The 22,268-nt window shown below is 34.7% G+C and overlaps 1 protein-coding gene across 6 annotated transcripts in view; it reads right to left on the minus strand.

Annotated features, from left to right (window-relative positions):
- Window positions 1-901: 901 nt before the first annotated feature.
- The window catches only part of TTLL7 (tubulin tyrosine ligase like 7), a 72,335-nt gene continuing 50,968 nt past the window's right edge, over window positions 902-22,268 (minus strand). For 5 of the 6 annotated variants that reach the window (XM_032192660.1, XM_032192657.1, XM_032192659.1 and 2 more), the window contains 7 exons: window positions 22,014-22,209; window positions 20,768-21,036; window positions 17,168-17,302; window positions 15,351-15,431; window positions 10,112-10,272; window positions 6,184-6,357; window positions 902-2,858 (listed from right to left, as the gene is read on the minus strand). In XM_032192660.1, coding sequence (XP_032048551.1) covers window positions 2,738-2,858; window positions 6,184-6,357; window positions 10,112-10,272; window positions 15,351-15,431; window positions 17,168-17,302; window positions 20,768-21,036; window positions 22,014-22,209 — 1,137 coding nt within the window. In that variant the 3' untranslated portion in view covers window positions 902-2,737. Of the gene's footprint in view, window positions 2,859-5,749; window positions 5,869-6,183; window positions 6,358-10,111; window positions 10,273-15,350; window positions 15,432-17,167; window positions 17,303-20,767; window positions 21,037-22,013; window positions 22,210-22,268 lie in introns of all 6 variants that reach the window. The other variant, XR_004253554.1, reaches the window with a different exon arrangement.

Raw genomic sequence — 22,268 nt, forward strand, 5'->3', positions numbered from 1 at the left:
GCTTAAAACCCCAGCCCTGCGCCTCACGCCTCGGTGCAGCCCAAGGAGCTGCGGGCAGAGGTCCCCCCAGCAGCGCCTCTGGGGGCGCAGCGCCCTGCCGAGACACCGGGGGGCTGCGCCCTGCCTGCTGCCGCCCTCCGGCGGGCGGCCCCCGCAGCGGCCCCGGGCTTGTGGAGAGCCAGGGCGGGAACCCCCCGGGAGCTGCGGCACCCTGAGGCCGCGCAGCGACGGCTGCGCCTCCTCGCCGCCGGTTCTGCCGGCACGGCGTCCTCCGCGCCCTGCAACTGCCGCTGCCCCTGCCTCCAGCCGGCTCCAAACAACGACAAAAAATAACACTAAATAAAAATTCCCACCAAATGCCAATATTTTTGTATAAATATCAGTCGGTTTGTGAGGGTTGGGTCATTAATGACAGGTAGGGAAGTGAATCGCAGCCTGACGTTCCCCACAGGGCGTGACAGGAAACCAGCCTGCACCTCAGCTGGGGTGACATCCTTGAATATACTTAACGTACTCAAATTAACATTCTTAGATGCTGTAAGTACCGATTCACACATTATTAGGAATGCAGTACTACTCTAGGAAAGGTTATCAGAAATAAATTAAACAGCATCAGACATAAATCAACCATCTGGTCCACTTTTGTACATACTAAATACCTTTTTTCTGTATGTCTGTACCACACAGGTATCCTTGGTAGTCCTCTTTCAGCTGGCAGACTGCTCTGTACAGATTGACCTGTCCCAGCACTGGCCTCTGAGAATACTTATCAAAAGCAGTTTAAAAAGAAAAAGACAAAGCCATGTGAACCCGCTGTCATAGGATTCTGTTTGAGTTGGGTAAAGTAGGCTGAAGCTGTTTCCCCCGTCATGCCAAAAGCAGAATACAGTGGAAGCTGCCCCAAGAAGAAAGGATTTACAGCTTTTATTAGGTGTTACAGATAATCATAATATGCTTTATCAATATGGATCAAAGGAAATATACACAATTAATGTGAACATATTGTATTACTAAATCAGTATTACCATGAGAATGAAAAATATTTTTACCAGACAAGAAGACTGTTTATATCTGGCTAATCTATGTTTTGTGTTGTTGTTTTGTCTTTTTATTATTATTATTATTATTTGTTTACAAATAGTCTTCCTATCTTGTATCTTGCAGTTCTAGAGCTGAGGCACTACAGCACAGGCATCAAAAATCTCACCAGAATTCCCAATTTGATATATATACTAAAATTAAAAAATAATAATAATAATTAAATTCCAGACAACTTCAGTCTCAAATCTCTTAAGTCTCTTAAATTTCTCATAAATTTCTGGATATCAAAAACCTCTAATATACTTCTCCTGAGGACAATTAACCCCCCCATAAATTATTTTTAACGTATACCTAAAATACATCGGTAATTTACAAACAAGTTTTAAGATTGCATTATTAGAAAGTAAACAAGTCTTTGGTAAATACCTACTACTCTGTTCTTCACTCAGTTAAACAAACAAACAAAAAAATCTAGATTAGCTGTGTTTTGTTTTTTTTTTTAATAATTATTTATATAACAAATAAGGCTTACATGGCACAACGCTGAATGAGATGGAAGGGTATAAGTACAAAACCTGAATGATGCTTTCAGGTTACAAGTCCTGTTAATTGTGTTCCTGTTCTGGCTCGGTTTCTTTTGTGCCCCTCAGCCAGGCTGAGGAAGCTGAATCTGAATGAGAGCTTCCTACTGAATTATATTTCCAACATTTAAAGGTGTCAGTAAGTCTAGAAAATACTGTCTAGCTAAACAACACATTCTACAGTATGTACTGGATTGTATGCTAAAAACTACAGCAAACCAATTAGTATAAGGTTGAAATAATAAATTATAGCTGCAGTATTTCCTAAAAATGTCTGCTTTACCACTTGTGTAGTAAAACAGAAAAACTATGCACTATGCATGCTTGCACAAGTTGTAGGTGACTGCTTGCTCCCAAAGGAAACTTAAAGGCACAGGCCATAGGTAAGGTAATGTGAATGAAAGCTAGTTAACAAATATTGGCTTCTGTTTTATTAAAAAAATCCAATTAGAAACTGAATGCATGAACTGATATTTTTACTATCTGCATATAGAATGCCTCCACTTTGACTAAAAGATACTATACCATGTCCTTTAAGAAAAGTAAAAGCACTAACCAAGACTCATAATTTCAGAGGAGAAATGAAAAGATACCTGCTTCAGGTTTGGCTTACAGGATTTGGGGCATTACTTTAAACATGTGCAAGAAATTATCAGATTATTTTTAATGATTATTACAGTTTTAGTGTTCCACTACAGTTTTTTTTAATCATCTGTCTAGTTAAAGGATCAATTACATCTGAGACAATAAATAGTATACTTTACAATAAATAATATTCAAGTCAAAGTATTGTACATACAAAATAATGTAACACTGTAATAGGATCTTCCAGATCAATTTCATTTCTATATTCTGCAGCAAAAATAACATTTCTAGTAGGAATTACTTATAAACCTAGCAAGATCTACACATTCAAATGTGTGTAACCAGCTTAACAAGGTTTATTATGCTTCCAGAAAAGCTATGCTTTTACAGTAGGTTTTCAGCTATATGATATATACTTACTACCATATTATAACAGTGCTTGCATTTAGCTCCATGACAAATTTTAATTTGAAAAAAAATGTATATATGGAGTGCCATTATTTACAATGGAAAGTAACTTTTCATTTGCTTCACAAGTGACTATATCTGTGTGTGAACAAAATGTTAGGGCGAGGCATTCCGGATGAACTGCAGCTAAGGTTGGACGAGGATGATTTCGTGATGAACTGTGAAGGTCCTGGCAACAAACACCTAGAAATGATATAGAAAATACAGCCAAATTTACACATAAGATAACATTCAAGGGTGAAAGAATTAAGAGCCATACCTTGTAATTGTTTCACACAGGAAAATATGTGCAATAAGCACTACTTATACACCACATACAGAGCACTAGGCATTAACTGACTCAGAAAACAGATCTTAAGGTCAGAGAGAGTCTTAGGAAAATTTCAGGATGTTGTATGACGACCAAGTATCTTGCCAGTCTTCTTTAAGCAAGAAGGTAAATTAACAATGGCATTCTGTGCAATGACACTATTAAAAATTAACATTTCATGCTCTGTTATTATAGTACTACTTGCTCAATTTAAATTAGGTAAAAACTGCAGTTATTGTTAACTATGTTATTAAAAGTAAAGTTGTAAGAAAACATTTATTAGAGGAAAAAAAAATAGAATTATTCAGTTTTGGTTTCCTATTCTAATTCCCTAAAAGTACTCATGCTATCATCACCACTCTAGTAAAGCAAGAAACAATGATGCTACAGCATAGTAAGTCTGTGACTATTTATCACTTGTGACTATTTATCCTTTAAAATTCAGGCAATTATATAGCACGTATCTTACACAATACTACAAAAAACATTTATCATGTCTAATATATATTCTTAAATCTGTTTCATGTTATCATTTCCTAATAGTTGCAGAAATATGAGTACATATGAGTACAGTATGTGTGCAGAAATAACATCCACACTAAATCAGAGTTTCCTAAAGAATGATGTCAGTGTTAAGATGGATTAGCGTAACACATTGTATAAATTATTGCTTTAAAAATGTTGCATCATTCTAGTGAATCATATTGATTAATGATGAATAAGTTAAAACACTGATCCTACTAATCACGTTATTATCAAATGTTATTATCACCAATTCAGTTTTTCAACAAGTTACCAAAAAAAGTTTGATTTGGTATGGGTTGGTGGTGAGCTTGACAGTTCACTGCCTCAGCAGACTGAGTCCTACATTTGCTTGATCTTAAAGTGAACAGCTCTGATGCTTCTCTAAGAATACGCCATAAGATTACTTAGCAAGCTGTAAGGATCTAGCAGTGGATGGTACTTTTCGTCATTTCTTAAATTTTGAAACATGGGTGAATTTATCAAAAATGAGAAAGGTCCAGCTTTTTGCACAGTTTATTTTTTAGCTATTATTTAAATGAGTTTTTTTTTTTTGAGGTCTGCTGTTTTATTTACACTAAATTTTGTGAGAAAAAAATACATTAATGCACATTCATGTTAATACTTTAATCTCTTCATCATATACAGTGGATTTACAGTTAGGAGCTGGAACTGAGAACAAATCCAGAAAGTGAAAAAAGAACTCTAGCTTTTTTCCCTCTCCACATAGAAATCTATTTTCCTAAATAAAGATGTATCTATTTGATAACTGTGAAGCCTTTAGTCATCAATGCAAAACTTAAAAAAAGTTTTCTGGTCAAAAAACAAAAACAAAAACCAAAGTAAGTTCTTCAAATTAAATTTTATAAAGTCTTGAAAAAAATTAACTTGTTGTACATTTATTAAACTATATTATTATCTCTTGCACTTCACAAAATTTTCCTGTCACTCAAGAAAACTGTTGGTAGTAGCATAGTTTCTTACATAATTTAGAAACAGAAACCTAGATGATGGGAAGAGAATTAATACTGTGGTTCTCCCATTTCTAGAAAAAAAAATTTATTACCTTACATATTGTGGGGCAGGCACCATGGGCAAGAGCATTTATTTCCACACATACTTTCATTTCACAGATCCAGAATATCATGGTTAACTAGCATATTGCTTTATACATAGTAGAGATGGATATTAATATAAAGCCATTAACTTCAGTCAGAGTTGTCATGCTACCACACTGCTGAAGAAATATCATTATCTAGGACATAACAGATCCTAGATTCCTCTCGCCTGTGAAAGTTATGAATAAACTTCCGTTCAGTGTCAAAATAAACACAGAAACCAGAGATGAAAAAGTCCTGTTGGATCATTCACTTCACTGCTTTCCAAATGCAAGATTGCTAGCTGCAGTACATAATAGTAATCTCATCTGATCAGTTTGAATAGTTTGCAGTTGGTTATGACGAAAAATTTTCTGCAGTATTAACAGTAAAAGTAATAAAAACTTCAAGCCTGAAGATTTTCTACTCTTTACTACACTAAATGACTTTACCATATTCCTGCAACAGCTCAGTAGTTGTTAATATTGAATATGATTTGTTTTGTTTTAGATACTTCTACTTTTGCTATGACCAAATTCAGTTTCTAGGTGGTTTTAAATTATGTTAGATCGCCTTAAGATTCATATGACAGTAACAAATGAGAGTTCAATGTATCAAATAACCAGCCTGAGATATACCAAGTACACAATTAAGTCATAAAATAAATTTAACAGATAATATATCAAAGGTTCACTTTTCACATGCTATTTACCTCATAAAGCCCTTCTATGATATAGGGTCTGTAAGATACTTTATATAAATAAAGCATTTGTAAGTTTATATATATAATAATTCAAATTGCCGTTATGGATAGAAATTGGAACCTAAGTAATTTGAAACGTACATTTAATTTTCCATCTAAGAGTGCTGAATTAGAGATCATCGACTCCCACAGTTGGAGCATTTTCAGTAATCCCTACACTGACAATATAATCCTTATTGTATCCGGTAGGAGAACTAAACCAGCCAATGCAGAATCAGGTAAGTGCCAAATATTTTTTTTCTTTTTTACTATATGATGCTGTTTTGCAAGGTTTGAAAATATATTTGTGCTCTGTGAGATGAAATAATAAAGCTTTAAAACTGTAGGTTTTGGAAGTCAACTTTGCAAAACTGTGCAATACAGTAAATCAGATGGCACTTACCTGACCCTTGGCTGGAGTTGTGCCCCTATAGCATCCCACTGCGAATGTGAAGCCAGAAGTATCATACATGTTAGGATACCTCTAAGAATGCAAATCTGGAATCACTGACTTTGAGGGATCTGAGAAGCGGAAGAAAGGAAATTTTCAGTTCGCTTTACAGAAAGCCTCTGCTGCAGCTACTTAGGCAGTAGGCAATCAAGACTTTAGTAAGGGTAGTTTCACACAAATGGTACATAGCAAATTTTTTCACTGTATTTCATGAGTGAGCTAGAGAGCTTAGAATGAAAGAATCAAGGATCAGGGGAAATGTTGGGGTTTATTGCCCCTCCCTTTTTTTTAATACTTAGTGAATGAGGCTTAAAGGGAAGTGTAGCAGTAACAGCAATATTATCTTTCATCATTATAATTTTGAGTGAGAACATTGAAATACATACCTTGTATCATCCCAGCTGGGGCTAATTCCAGTCAGTGATCCTCTGGAGCTGGATGAATATTTGTAAACCACTAGCAGGCAGTGTTTACAAAGCTGTACTATCCGTTGGCAACACTGGAGTTGCTCAGGAGTCACCACCTCTGCACTTTTACTGAATATGGTTTCCCAAGAGCTCCTGTTATGGAAACAGACACGACTCCATGTTTTCTTCCACAGACTGCAATCTGAGAGCTTTACTGCTTTATATCAGTTTTAGCAATAAAGGAACAAAAGAAAATGCATGAACTTGCCTGTTTACAGGAAAAGAGAGTCCAAAACACATGTTAAAAAGTTAATCTTCATATGTGAAATCTTACCAGATTACAGGTCATAATATATGTTCTAAAGGCAACATGGTCCCTGTGAAGACCTTTTTTTCCATCAAAACATTATCTAGTAGCACAGATGGCTTGTAAGCTTGAGGTTTTTTATTTGGTTATGAAAGAGCCACTTCACAGAGTGAGGAAAATTTGCTGCATCCATTTTTGGGGTTCAGCATAGCATCCAGGATGATTTAGTCCTGTCCCACTGAGATCAGTAGTAGATTTTGCATCCCTGAGGTAAGAAGTTTGTTCTTAAAACACTGAATTTTAGTACATATCAAAGAACCAGCATGTCTACTTCATCCTAATGAGATTTTTAAAATTACACTCTATTATGATGCAATTGTGAATATTAATGTCCAAAACACAAGTTGTATGTATATCTAACTGATTTTTCAGCCTGGATCCCTAGTCTAAGTAGTATGTTTGAGCTGAAACCGTTCAGTTCTATAGAATTGCTACCACACACATAATTTTAGAGAAGCATTTTTCTCTTTAATTCTTATCCATATAATGAATTAAGTAATATAGTTTCTAAGGCATCAAGTCTGTTTATTTAATAAGCAGAATAATTATACTACTTCAAGAATTACTGCCTTCTTTAATGTATTTTTCTCAATATTGTTTCCTGTCCATGAAATTTTCATATTTGCTATTATGTGAAAATTAATCTACTGTCTTCATTCTTTCCTCTACAATGTGACATCTGGTGGAAAGCAGCAAGATGAAGTTCTAAGTATTACATTCATTCACCAGATTCACAGTGTTGCACATAATTATATTCTAATTTAACCTAAAAATCTCCCAAATCTCTTGCTAGAAACTCTCCTGATAAATTTCTTAAACTCTGGGCTTTGAGGTCTATAATCACTTTCTGACAGTTACGAGGGATTTTACCAGTGAAGAGTAATATGTGACCTGCTATAATTATGGCTGATTATGACCACAGTGATATACAATTACCCCAAGAATAAAGATTGATATTTGGAAATTTATATGAAATCTCATTAAAATTCACACATATGTGTGTCTGTGCAATCTCCTCTATATGCTACACAGATGCAGTTCATACTCTGTTATCCTGCAATCAATAAGGACTGGAGTATAGTTACCCAAGGAAGCTGTTTGTTATGCTGCAGCTTTAGTTTCCATACATGAGTAAGAAATCGAGCTCTCGCTAGATCCAGAGGACAGTATTAGGCTTGGTTGTGCAATACTGTCAATTACATCTCATTCTTTTTAAAACCATCTGAAGTGATCTGGTTCTACCAGTTTTCTATTATTAATTTTAATTGTTTACTATACAGTAAAACAACTGTAGCTATATGAAACCATCTACATCAAGGTTATTTCACCGACGTTTCCTTTGTTTCTTTGTCTGTTCTTTTTACTAAAATACTATGTGCCTAGCAAAGAACTAACTGCAAGAGGCTATGACCTCCGTTCTCCAGATATTATTATTAATAGTGAAAGCGCCATATTGCTTGATATATTTTCACATACATATGTTGTTTCTTAATTAGCACGCTAATACTCCTTCCCAACACCCGTCCCCAGAATCTACATGTGCCCTATGTTTATTCCAATCTGTTCTTTCAAATGACACAATTAATGCTAAGGACGACTGATGAGAAGCTGGCCTCTGCTACAGAGTTGTCTTAAGGTCTGTGTTGAGGATCACATGGCAAGAGTGATGCTTGCAACTGAATAAACAGCCTACTGACGAGGTACAAATGTCCTTTTGGTTTGCTTACTTCTGTGAATTTTGTAGTAGGTATATTACTTGTAGAGTGATCTCTACACATACTGAGTATTTGTATATTATTTTTACAGCATTTTTTAGAAATTTTACAGACAACTCCTTTTATAAGGAATTTGATATTTAAAATTAAGCTCCATTCTGTAGTCAGCTGAGTCTTGTTCTGCATGTACCAAGGCATTGCTAGATGTGAAATCCTACTCTTCATTGAACTCTTCTGCTGGCTCAAAGACTGTTCTTCTGAGCCAAGTGAATAATAGAATTGTTTAAATGTTTTTAACAAAAAAAAAATAGTTGTAGAGGAAAAAAAAACTGAAAATTTTCATGCATATTAGAAGATCTGCAAAAGGGCACACTAGAAGTAAGATTCAAAATAGTAACAGCGTTATTGAAAGAGAAGGTATTTATAATATTTTATGACAACAGAAATTGAACTTTGACTCAAGAATTCACACACCTCTTTCGGCATGAAGAACAGCCCTTGCAGCTGTAGAGGATTATGCAAAGGAAACATTTTAGATTGGAAACACAGAAACTTTCAATTGGAAACACAGCCTTTTCTCACTCGAGTTTTAAAACTGTTGGAACATGCAGCATACCCAATAGCTACCTCTAGCAAGTCTTAGGACTGACATTATCTGCATGTTCCCACAGCCCATGTAAATTAAAAAAAAAAAAAAAAAAAAAAAAAAAGATGACAACAGCTCACACAAAAACAAACCTTTCACAATGAAGAAGGTAATAGTAAAAGAAACAAACAAACAAACTGATGACCCTTTGGATACTCTCAGATCCCTCATTGTTAGCACATTTTTCTGTTCTGCTGGGAGACAACTGACAAGTGCACTACGCTCATTCTCTACCTATGACAAATGACTATAAGTGAAGAATATGTTGAACTGATTCCTTTGTACATACAATAGCCATCAGCATACTATGTGTGTTTCCTGCAGTTAATTTTTAATAAATCTCTTAAAATAATTTATTAAAGCTACTCAAAATCCCTTCTGTACTTTATACATTGTATATACTTACAGAGAAAATGTCTTTTTGTATGCAATATATTTCATATTTACACATTGCTGTTTTCATTTTATCAAGAAGTTCAGAGGGGAGATTGCTTCATATCTGTTTCTCTAGATCTGTCCTTACAGGAATGTCACTGATTTCAGGAATGTCCATTTTGAAGTATAGGATACTGGACTTTTAAAATATGGCCTCATCCTTTTTCTCTCCATTGAAAATTTTTATTTGCAACCCAAACCAAAACCATCTGCTTACCTCAATGTGTATGTTTCCTAGTCTGCATATACTTAAATTCCCACCAGCGTGTAAAACAGCAAATGTAATCAAGCACAAAAATTCAAACTCATTATTTGTAAATCACAGAACTGATATTGCTTTTGGCAAGAGATAACAGCTGCACCTGTGACAGAATTTTTCACTTGCAAGTCTGAAGATGATTATGATTTTGTACAGGGTAAATCTACATTTCACATTGCAGGCCAGATGCCTAAAAATTGTGGAGTATCCAATTGAAAGAGTCAAACAAAAGCTCAGCTGTTTTGAAAATTAGTTTATTTCCTTAGATTATTATCTTTGTAAAAACTTTACTAAACGTCCTATTCCATTACTGAAACGGTTAGCCTAGATTATTAGATTTCTGATTAACTGGGTCTTTATGTTGTTTTAAAACAAGTTCAATGTATTACAGCGTTCTTTTAAATGAAAATGAGCAACAAAGTATGCCATCAGTCTTTGTAGCTGTGAAATTATGAAGATTAAAATAATAAGTAAAACGGGCTTACCCTGAATTACAGAAACAGTTCCACAGGCCTTGACCATGGCTCCAAAGTAAGCGATTAAATACACGGTTAAAGAGACGGTACAGATGTAAGTTTTCAATGTCTGGAGCCTTCCAGACATGCTGGAGGACTGCACGAACGCTTGTCTTGACTATATCCAAAAGCTAAGAAAGAGTACTTGAATCAAGTCAAAGCAAAGGCAGATTGCAAAACCTAAAACCAACTGTTCTCTGATTCACTGCACACACAGCTGACTGCATAGCTATAAATTCTCACATGTCTACATTTCATTTCTGTGAATTCATCAGCAAATTTTTATGAGACGTTTTTTCTGTCAATAACATTTTGGAAAACTAAATCAAAATATTTTATTTTTATTGCTTTCCTATTTTTTTAGTCCGTTGAATACTAGCTAATTTAAATGACAAAAAACATTTAAAAGGAAACAAAAATGGATGCAATTAGAGACTAAAAGCAACATAATTAACAACCCAAATATTATATACTTGAAGATTATCTCTTCTTCTTTTCCCCCTCCCTTTTTAACATACCAGCTACTTTATAAGAACTAGAATGTCCTGAAAAGCTAAAGCTGCTTTTGGTTTAATACCCATTGAAACTCAGCATTACCCTAGATCAAACTATTTTGGTTTAGCAGTAAACAGGGTAGTAAAATAAATAAATAAGGAAAAAGAAACAGGAAGATTTTATAAACATTATTGTGCATAGAAATAGATTTATTATATACATTTAATATATTTTAATATATTTACATGCAAATGTGTAAAGATGTTGAGCAAAGAAAAGCAGCTTCTAAGCTGCATTCAGTGGAGCAGAGTTTTTACCCAGGAAGTCTTAGCTACTCAGACACTCATAGGCAGCCGTACATCCAACTCACCAGGCTCTTATTTGATATACCTTTGCACACCCCACTGAACTGGAACACAAAGGTGGGATTCACCACACTTGTTTTTACATCTGTAAATTCTCTTAAGTCAGTCTTTTAAGTTCCCTCCATAGTCCCTGGGGGGAAACAGGCTGCAGAGCACCTTGACTTCTGTTTATTTAGATACTGTCATGAAAAAAGTAGTCCTTTCCCAAATACTGAAGTAGTATTTTAGGCCCCTCACTGGCACTCTATACTTTATTCACTCAGTATTTTCCCAGGAAACTGTCAGATGCGTATGACAAATGGATTCATATGGTTGAATATCTGACTCTCAAAAGGTGAAGGAGATTTAGTAAAAACAGTAGTGTAGAATTTCAATTTGTTTGGTCCTGCATAGCAAATTGTTGTTCATAAACAGAATTATTAGACCAAACTAACAAAACAAAGCAAAAAAATAAGCAAAATGCTTGCAGGAACACAGTAACAGTTTACAGTACAGAGCTTAGTGGGCAGAAAACCTGTAAATGATTAATAATGAAATACATCATTTACATTTTATTTAAGCTCTTTTTTGAAGATCTAGGATTGCCTGCATGTATAGGCCTTCTGCTAACTCCATGCATGCAATTACTCAATGGGAATATAATGCTGTCCACTCTGTTGGGAATCTTTATGAATGCAGGTGTCTAACACTAAAAGCATGCCTATGATCTCTTCCTCCCAAAGAGTGAGTTGGAAAGAGTAGTAAATTATACACTAAGGATAGTGATCCCATTTAGTGACTGCAGGAGCTATAACCATTTTTGGACTGCTCCCCACTTGTAGGAAGAAACTGGATTTTCAGAACATTCTCTTAACAGCATGACCCTACTTGCCTTAATGCTCATCATGCAGCCTTTCCTTTGTGCCTCCCCTCACCTGCCTAAGGCTTACCCAAAAAAATGGCCACTAAAGTCCCTAATTACATAAAGAGTCAACTATACCTTTCTTTGCAATGCTACATTGACTAATTGTCATTTGTCTCCACGGGGAAAACAGAACAATTCCATGGAATATAACTCTCTAACTCACTAGTGTAGAAGACACATACTATGAAGTACAATATTAAATGTGCAGACCTCTTTATTTTACTTTAGCACCTGGAGTTAACAAAAACTAAAGACAGAGCCTTGCATCTTTGAGCAAAGCTGCAGACTGCCAGGTAACATGGGGAAAAAAAAAATCTTCTGTTCTGTTTTTACTGTGTTGACATTGCCAGCATGCCAGAGGGGAAATCATCTCAGTTAATTGTTCTTAATTTGCAAACACAGCCTCGATCATCCATTTAAGAAAAAGAGACAAGGCATTGCACAAGGGCTGGAACTTATGGAACCTACATCCCCCCTTTTCTGAGCTAATATCCCTAGATTGCCTTCATTTTTCTGTTTACGTTAATTTGCATCATCAACATAACCGATTATTTAGACATAACAGAACAGGATGTTATAAAAGAGTACATTCAAAACAAGATGTACAGACCCTCTGGTAACCATCAAAACAGATTTGAAAGAAATTATGTAAAGTGATGCAAAACAAAACAGTCACAACTCCTCCCATACAGAAGTCTCCTTTTCCTAGAAGTCTTGGGAGTCTAAATTTCATTTTAGAATGCATTGATTTTATTGGAATACTCTCAACTTTCTTCTAAATGCGTCCTTTACCTCTGCTGTAACGTTGTAACGTTAGACACTGAGAATATGAGCAGGAGTTTAATTTTTCTACATCATGTACAATAATACTTTAGAAAATAGAGCTGTCAGGTACGAACACTGTGAAATCTAGTACATTGCCCAGGTATTTTCTCCTCATGTTTTAGAGTTTCACAGTTATTCTAAAGTAGAGTGAAGGGGATTGAGTTTCTGTTTTGTATTTCACAAAGTTAAAGAAAGTACCTTTGAGATAGATTCCTTACTTGCATAAATATTCTTCACCTTGAGCTTTCTTCTGCTTTGCCCACCCCACTGGAATATAAAACATGCTTCTTCCAAATCAACAAAAGCTTACACATTTGACAGTCCTGAGCTGCAATGTCATTGTCAAAGTTAATCCATTTTTAAAAACTACCCTTCTAAGAATAACTATCTAAATGCTTGAAAGGATTGAGGTTAAAAACAGTTTTAAAAAAAATTATTACCAGTGCAACCAAAGATGAAGAGCCCATTAGCGCTTCAGGAACTATTAAGTCTCACAAGTTGTAAAAGATGTCCTCACAAAAACGGCAAAGAAATCCACATTTCTGGTTGTGTAGTTTTTACTAAAGTAAGTTTTTACTAATGACTTGGCATATCAACCTGTATGATCTTGACTTTGTTAATGTGCCCTTGGCTATACATGACTGTCAGTCAAATAAAGGACAACACTACCATTTTATTGCAGACTTTCTGAAATAATGCTTACAGGAGAAAATTCTGACAAGAAGGAAAAAGAAAAAAATATATAGCAAGAGAAGAAAAAAAGAGGAGAAAAAGGGAAAACAGGAATGAGAGAAAAGGGTAGAAAGAGGAGAGAAAGGGGGAAGAAAGAAGAGAAAAGGAGGGGGAAAAAAGAAGAAGAAGAAAAAAAAAAAGAAATAACAAACAAGATACCTTAACCAGTCCTCTCTGAAAGTCCTGTATCTTAGCTGCAGTGAGGGGCCCTATCCGGCAACCTCTACCTACACTCATGGCTGCATAGATTAAAGGAGGCAATTCTGCTGAAAATGGTTTCTGCTGAAAATGAGATCCTCACTGCATATCCACAGTGTGCATTTTGGGCCCTCTTGGCCCTGTTAGCTATGCATTTGTCTCTCTGGCCCTCCCTCCAATGTCTCCTCCCTCCCTCTTCCCAGCAGCTCTTCCTCCACACGACCGTTTTCTAAAAGCCCTCACTAAGCCTCTCTCCGGATTTGGACTAAAGGCTACAGCTGCCACATGCACACAGTAATAAGGACCTATGTGCATGTATATTGGGATTGCGACACTCTTTCCTGTAATTAAAATTAGATCATTTTAAGCAAAGGACTATTAGCCAGAAAATTTCTAGGTATGAATCAAAAAATTACACAATTTCAGCCAATGAAGATGGTTGCTCTACTGATTCCAGTCAATGGCACAAGAAAGAATTCTGCTGTTATACTGTTGCCACTCGACACAGTTAAAGAATAATTTTGGTTAAGTTATAGCCTCTTACATGGTCAAGTTTATCATGTCTAATTTAGTTTTAAAAGACCATGTAGATACATATTCCCTTTAATATCTGAACTTGATAATTTAATTGAAATAGTCAAATATTTTTCTATCATATGACATCAAATTAAATTAACATTTTCTCTGTCCAGTATGAAAATAAAAGCATTTAATGCCATGTTGAATAAGATACAATTCGAAAGACTGAGGATCATAATGCTGATTTTATAACAGTTGAGATGAGGACCCAAAATTTTTCTTCTCTTCTTCTATAATAATCAACCAACCTTTTCCAACAATAATATTTATCGTGTGTGCAGCATTTTTATTAAGTTGCTTTCTTTTATGGTCTATAAAAATAGATTGTGAAACTGAGAAATACAGAGATTAAATGCCTGGAACAGATATGCTAATCCACATAATGTGGCAGTGACTGAGACAAAGACCCAAATATTGCTTTAGGGTCACCAAAGTATTAACAGTACTCTCAAATAAATTTTTTTCTACATTAAGGAAAATGACTGTTACACTGGGAAGATCATTTTGACTGATGTATGTTATGACATATAGATATGAATGACATACTACAGCATGTCAATTTTCCTAAAAAATTAGGAAAAATTTTTAGTACCTAAAAAATCGTTTAGGTACTATGCACAATGCCAACTACTAGATAGCAGAAATGCAAAGACAGAATGGTAAGCAAATCTAATTAGCTTTTGAAAGACTAAACCAGGTAGTTGAACACTAACAATGATAATAATCTTTGCTTGGCAAGTACTTTTTTTTTTTTTTTTTTTTAACGTGACCTGTTCTAATACTGTGGGTCAAAGATCCAAATAATCAAGTTCAATAATACTAACTCTAAAGGAGTGTTAATAAACCAGTCCATAATTTCAGACCAGAAATATTTGTATCAGCAGTAATTGTTCATTGTTTGCTCTTCTTTTCACCAGCCTTATTTTTAAAGATTTTTATTTGCAATTACATTTCAGGATAATTATGCATGTCTAAACATGGAGCATCATGTTAGTGATACTAGCCAATATTGTAATGTCAAATCACTCCCAGCTACTGCTAAACACCAGTAGACACACAGCCATTTGTCTACATCAGATAATCTTGAGAAAATGAAATCTGTATCACTTACTTTTCGTTGCTTTACAGAATCCAGTTTTACCAACCAATACGATGCCACTTTTGTTTTATGATGCTTCCAATTATCCATTATCTGTAGTCATTGCAAAACACAAGATAAAAAAAATACGCATAGAAACAATCAAAATCTGGCATTTCATTCACAGACATTCCTCATGCTAAAAAGTGTGAGTATTTAAAAGATGCCTGGGAAAAGAAGTTTTCTCTAAGAGAAAAAGAAAAGATTTGCAAATTTATATAGGGGACCATTTGTAATTAATCCTACCATCTTTTCTACCTGATTTTGAAAGTCCTACACTACAAAGCAGAAAGCTCATCTTGACTGACACAGTTGTGGTTCCTTCAGTACAGCAATAGGAGTTTAATAACGCATAACCATTTATCTAATCAAATAATATTTTTTTTGCTTCATAAAGGACATTAGACATATCTTGAAAACAATTCAATATTTCTATAAATAATCATGTGAACTGCAATATTGTGATTGAGAAATATTCTTCTTTTATGATGTCTGATAACAAAATAGGTTGAGCTGTTAACATAAATTTTAAATTTCATTTTTTCTTTCTATTGTATTCTAGACCTATGACAAGTTCTGCATGACAACTAATATACAATTGTTTCCTTCCATGATGAAACATTATTTACCAACAAAAATTGGTTAAAGCCATAAGAGAATTCTACAATAAGAAAGTGCATTTATAATCATGCTACTGTTGTGTTAAAAAGCACCACTAGATGGAGTGCATATACAAACGCACATGCTCCCATATATAAATAAACACACACACACACGCTCCCCATTTCAGAGAGAGAAAATTTAATGAAGGATTTTATTTCTACTTCTAGGAAGAAGAAACTAAACATGCTACTTATGAATGCTGTCTCCTAGAATCACCTAAATCAACCATTAACACAGGACAATACAATTCCTTTCCACTGTGATGTAGTCACACAGACTACTGGAGACAATCAACACATTTCTAAGATTTTGCAAGCTTGCAGAACAAAGGGCATTTCCAACTGGATAATGAATTAATTTGATGAATTCTAACACAATGGACTGTGCTTACTACATCAGAATACAGGTGTTAATTTAAATTACTAGATCCCTCTATATTTCTACTAGATTGAGAAAAGAACTCTGTTTTCTTCTTTCACAAGCTGATGTTAGTTTCTTTGCACTAGATATTTATAAGGTACTTAAATACCATATATATTTTGCTTATGTATCTGTATATTAGGCACCGCTTATTAATTCCACTTTAGATCAGGGATTGTTTCACATTTCTTTGACGTGATGAGGCTCAGAACAATGTTGGATATGAGAAAACACAAGCTGGAAGACTAGAAGAGCCAAAAAGTATGAATGGTGTTCCTTATGATCAGCAATCTTCCAGCATACTGTTTTGAGTTCTCCAGTATGCCTATTCAAAAGCAAATTAAACACATCAGGATCTGCACTAACAGTATCAGATGAAATATAAACTGTTAATGAATTGTAACATTATTCTTAGCTTACTTAAAAGTTTGAACTTTCCGTACAATGATAAACTGTATTTTCCTAACCTTTCTGATTGTTTCTCATATATGTTATAGAGACATAAGAATGTTTTCAGTGCTGCTCTTTAAAGCTCAAAAGCATGCAAAGCTCCAAGCTTTTGAAATCTTTTCAATTATCCTGAGTTATGGACATTTTAAGGCCACAGGAGCTCATGTATCATAAATTGAACTTTCTACTTTCCTTCGTTTTAGTGGCTTAAGCACTATCTAGCTTGTAATTCTTCTTTCTTATTTATAGATACTTACATCTTCTATAATTAATTCTGATTCTTCATCCGTTTTGCCTGGGAACTTCATTCTCATGTCATTGAAAATGAGTAGAGTCTCTTTTGTCAGAGCAACTTCTTGCTCTTTCGTTTTCTGTTGCAGCAAAGACTCATTCTAAAGATATGAAATAGATGAAAAATCCAGGAGTGCTATTAGATCACATAATAGGAACAAAGATATTTCCTTGATAAATAAAAAAAAAAAAAAAACATAAACACCTCTAAACAGGGTAGTATAAAATGCATTTATAAAGTGTATAAATGTAGTATCTAATACATACCTAATATACACAAGTATGCTTTGCACATTAATCCACCAGAGTTACTCTTAGTTCTCAATAAATGCAAGAAAATCAGAGTTTGAATGCATATTTGTTTGATAAAAGATAAGCAAATATATATTAGATATTCATGATGCCACCATTTAAAATATACACTTGAAATGTGGACAACAAATTTGGAAATTAAATTCAATATAATGAACAGAAATTATTAATAATAATAAACTTCATTTCAGTTCTGCACTGTGACAAATTTGATTTATGGTTTAACGGAAAATGCCAGTTATATGAGAAGTAGGGACATTTTGCTCCAATTCTGCTAAGTGGGGTTCACACATTGCTTTCAATTTTTCAGGGTACTGGTTAAAATATCAGTGTTTTTCATGCCAACAGCAACCTGAAACCATAAAGTATTGAGATTAGACCATGTCTGGAGGATTTGGGGTTTGCTTTTTAAAATCTAGAACATAGTTAGAAGTATTTCTGATCCTTTTTCTTTACTTTTGCATATTGTTGTCCATACAAAATTACGTGGGCTTAATTTTAAGTGTTGGTTGTTTTTTTTCCAAGAATTAAATTCAGAATTGTTACGCATTTCTAAATCTTTGTATATCCTAAGAACTTCATTACTTAAGGATACTTTTGCTTAAGTAGATGAAGAATATTTTTAAACATAACAAAATATTTTGATAGAATAATGCAGCTGAAATGATAAGGTAGCAAATATTTACAAATCCATTTTTGATTATAACTGCTGTAAAATGTGTCTGTAATTCCCAAATGTAAATCATAGAATCACATGGGTTGGAAGGGACCTTAAAGATCATCTGGTTCCAACCCCCTGCCCTGGGCAGAGACACCTCACACCAGACAAGGTTGACAAACCTCATCCAGCCTGGCCACTTCCGGGGATGAGGCATTCGCTGCTTCTCTGGGCAACCTGTTCCAGTCTCTCTCCACCTTTATAGTAAAGAATTTATTTCAAATGTCTAGTATAAATCTACCCTCTTTTCAGTTAGAAATTATTACCTCTTGTCCTATCACTACACTCCCAGGTAAGAGTCCCTCACAAGCTTTCCTGTAGGCCCCCTTTAGGTACTGCCAGGGTGCTACAAGGTCTCCCTAGAGCCTTCTCTTCTCCAGGATGAAGAACCCCAACTCCCTCAGCCTGTCTTCATAGGAGAGGTGCTCCAGCCTCTGATAATCTGTGTCCCCTCTGTGTCCCACTTCTGGACCTCCTCTAAGACGTCTGTGTCCTTACGCTGGGGGCCCCAGAGCTCAATGTGTTATTCCAGGTTGGGTCTCATGAGATGGCTCATTCTAAACTTAGTTTCCATGCCTTTAGTATATTTGGATCTTACCAGCCTCCAAAAGTGGCAATACACTCCCTTTTTGCTTGCCTAAAGGATTGAAAAACTAACACTTTAGCATGTACAAATTATTTCTTCTTAGTAAGTTATAGTTTATCAATTTCAATTTTATTCTAGCAGTAATATATAGTATATTATTCTTAGTTGCAAAAATAATTATGAAGAGTTCCATTCACAATACAGTGCTAAATTATGAGTAGTTCTTATCAATTTTGTAAGTAATTTTATTCACATTATTTTAAGAAACATGACCCAAGCTCTATCACCCAACATAATAGATCTGCATATCAAGATCACTTCTGTAGTACAGCTTTCTCAATGAAAAAGTAAGTACAGTTTCTTACTAATGTTAATTTAAGTGAGCAGCCCATTTTTAATGTCATATGGTAAGAGACTGGTTTTAATCTTTCAGTAATTTGTATTTGATATAGAGTTAATGTGAGTAGAAAAATCTATATTAAGTCTGTCTCATTAAACTCTCGGAATACATCTTGATGATGAAAGGGTACTTTTTAAATTTGAGAAAGCTAGTGTGATAAAAAATACCTTTAACTTGTTGTGGTGAAGACACAATCTTAATGTCTTCTCAATTCAATTAGCTGACTTTAAAGATGGAAAACCATGTTAAGAAGTATTTTGCAAGATGTCAGCATGCAATTTTGAAAGGGTTCTTTTTCATCATTTAGACAAAGCCTCACAGGCAAAACAGACAATGTGTGTTCTACCGGATAAAAATGATGATTAGAGATAGTAAATACTATGAAGCATGTTAATTAGCATTGCAAAAGGATTTCTCAAAATCAAAACTCAACACAATGGAGAAAGGCTGCAAGTGTGGGTTAGAAGTGCCAATTTGTTTTGCCCTCTCTCCAGATGAATTGTTTGGGTGATGAAATATACGGTTCAGCCACCAAAGGACGAATTGAAACGCACTGGCACAAACACTCAATACTATACTGAATTAGGCTGGATACAGATTCAGCAAACACTGCCTGGGGGCAAGTGGTCCACCATGCAAGCAATGAAAAAAAAAAAAAAAAAAAAAAGGTATATTCCAGAAATACACCTGTAAAATATTAGCACACAGATTCTAAACAGCTAAAAATCTTTATTTAATAAGATCTGCTTTTTCTATTAATTACTTAGTTGGACCATGCAAATCTAAATGTTTGCCTTCCTCAGGGACAGGCTTCAAAATGAAAGTAGTTTTACCTTCACTTAAAAAAATAAAAATAGGCTTCTGACACTGTTATTCCAACAGCAAATCAGTAAATCCTAAGGAAGACATGGAACTGCCTATAAATTTTAAATTGTTAACTCTGGAAGTAGAGCAGTGGTACAGTTGATTTGAATTAGGTACAGTAGGCTGCAAAGTAATTACATCTTCAATGAAGAGCCATACAAAACCTTACTAATGTTTTGATCTGATACTATGCATTTATCCTAGGATTATACACTGTTTTTCAAGCACTGATGTGTTTTCATCACTGTAAAAATTCTGAAGGTAGGCAGATCTTTATTTAAGAAACCATCAGTCCCCAAACAGACCACAGAAACTTTTTAAGAGTTTCATGCTAAAGTAATAACTTTCTACCATTTAAGCAGAAAACAAAACAAACAAACAAACAAAAAAAACTGTCTAGGAGAGAGGGTTTCTAAGCCACAAAGGCCCTAGCTAAGATTTCCATTTTCATAAAATGTGGTATCTGTATAGCTGCACCAGAAACACTGAAACATCACAGCTAGCACTCACTGTAAGACATGTAGAGATGTGGAGATCTTACATTCCTGAGTTTCTGTTAAAATAGAATTGATTATACATCGAAATCCTGTACATCAGGATTTTTGACATTGTAAAAATTATTAAGGCATTTATAAAGCCTTAGAGAAATTAAACACTTTTTGAATGTAACTGCTCTGCTAACTCACCCCCAAAGAATTCATAGTGCACAGGCTGGATGTCTGAGAGGCTCTGGATGAAGATGGGCTACAATTTAAAGAACGGGCCCTATTCACTGAGGATGCACGCTGGACTTGCAGAGATGCTTTGGCCGAGAAGGGACGCTGCTCATGTGACTGCATGGTCGATATAGAACGAGGGCAGCTTACAGAACGCCTTATTGGACCTGCAGATGATGTGGAGGGTGAATATGATGGAGATTTTATATTTTTAATTGAAGGTTTCCAGTTCATTCTACCTGCAGACAAATTAAAGAAATGATGCAATTACTTATTAGTCTTTTTACACCCATTTTTCAGTCTTTGTAACTAACAACACACATGACTATCACATTTACATCCATTGTACAATAACTTACATTGACTAACAATTTTATATGTCGTAGTCATTCATGTCAGATCCTCTAATAACACACATTATATATATTCTATAAGAACTTTTATTTCTCCCTCATAGTCAGCTTTAATCAGGTGGACTCCGATCCATGCATCAGATTTGAGACAGAGTACATATTCCCTATGGGTCAAAAAGCATGTGGCTACTATGTTAGTCTTCTTGACTAGAAGAATATGGAAGAAAGAGAAAATGTAGTTGAAGGAACACGTATCTGTAGACCTGATCTAACTCATCTGCTCCTGTCCAGCTGTAAAGTTTTTCAATTCAGCCTCCTGCTAAATAAAGGACATTCCTATGAAAAATAAAACTTTAGAAGTATTTGTGTAATTAAATGACGAAATTCTGTGAGACAATACACCTCTAAAAAAAAAAAAAAAAAAGCATATCTACCATGTTCAACAGAACACAGTCACACTAGCACTCTACAGTAAGCAAGAAAATATCTCATCAGAAACATATATACACGGATATATTTCTGTATCCGTTCTATATTCCAGCAAATTCAAGCTTAATGAAACTTTATTTTACAAGGAAAAAATAACAATCTTATAAAAAAAAAAAAAAACTAAGAGTAAATTCACACCATTTTCAACTGTCATCCAAATCTATTTTTTCCCTTTGGCATTCTTGTCAAAAATATTCATATTTTTTTCCTTTTTTTTTTTTTAATTATTTTAGAAAAGATTTTAAAGAAGATTAAATGAACAAACCACTGTTTAACTCTGAGCTATGACTGTTGATATATTCTGAAATACTCAAGCATTCTATATAACTCACCATGTAAGACCAGACTTAAAAATGTGGTAAAACTTAACTTACCTGATCGTTCCAAGGACTTATATTTATTTTCTTCAAGATCATATGATACTTTTTTCTCTTTTTTTTCATTATGATCTTCCTTTTCAGTTTCTTCTCCCGACTCTGACATACTGCTACCACTATAACAGCTGCTATCACTATTGTAGTTCTTAAGTTTTCTTAAGGGCTGTGCACTTTCTGGCATAGAATACAAGGGCTAAAGCAAAATAAATAAATGAAAAAAAAATAAATTCCTTCATAATCCCAAAAGAACAC

This window comes from Aythya fuligula, chromosome 8, assembly GCF_009819795.1.
Source record: "Aythya fuligula isolate bAytFul2 chromosome 8, bAytFul2.pri, whole genome shotgun sequence".
Taxonomy (NCBI): domain Eukaryota; kingdom Metazoa; phylum Chordata; class Aves; order Anseriformes; family Anatidae; genus Aythya; species Aythya fuligula.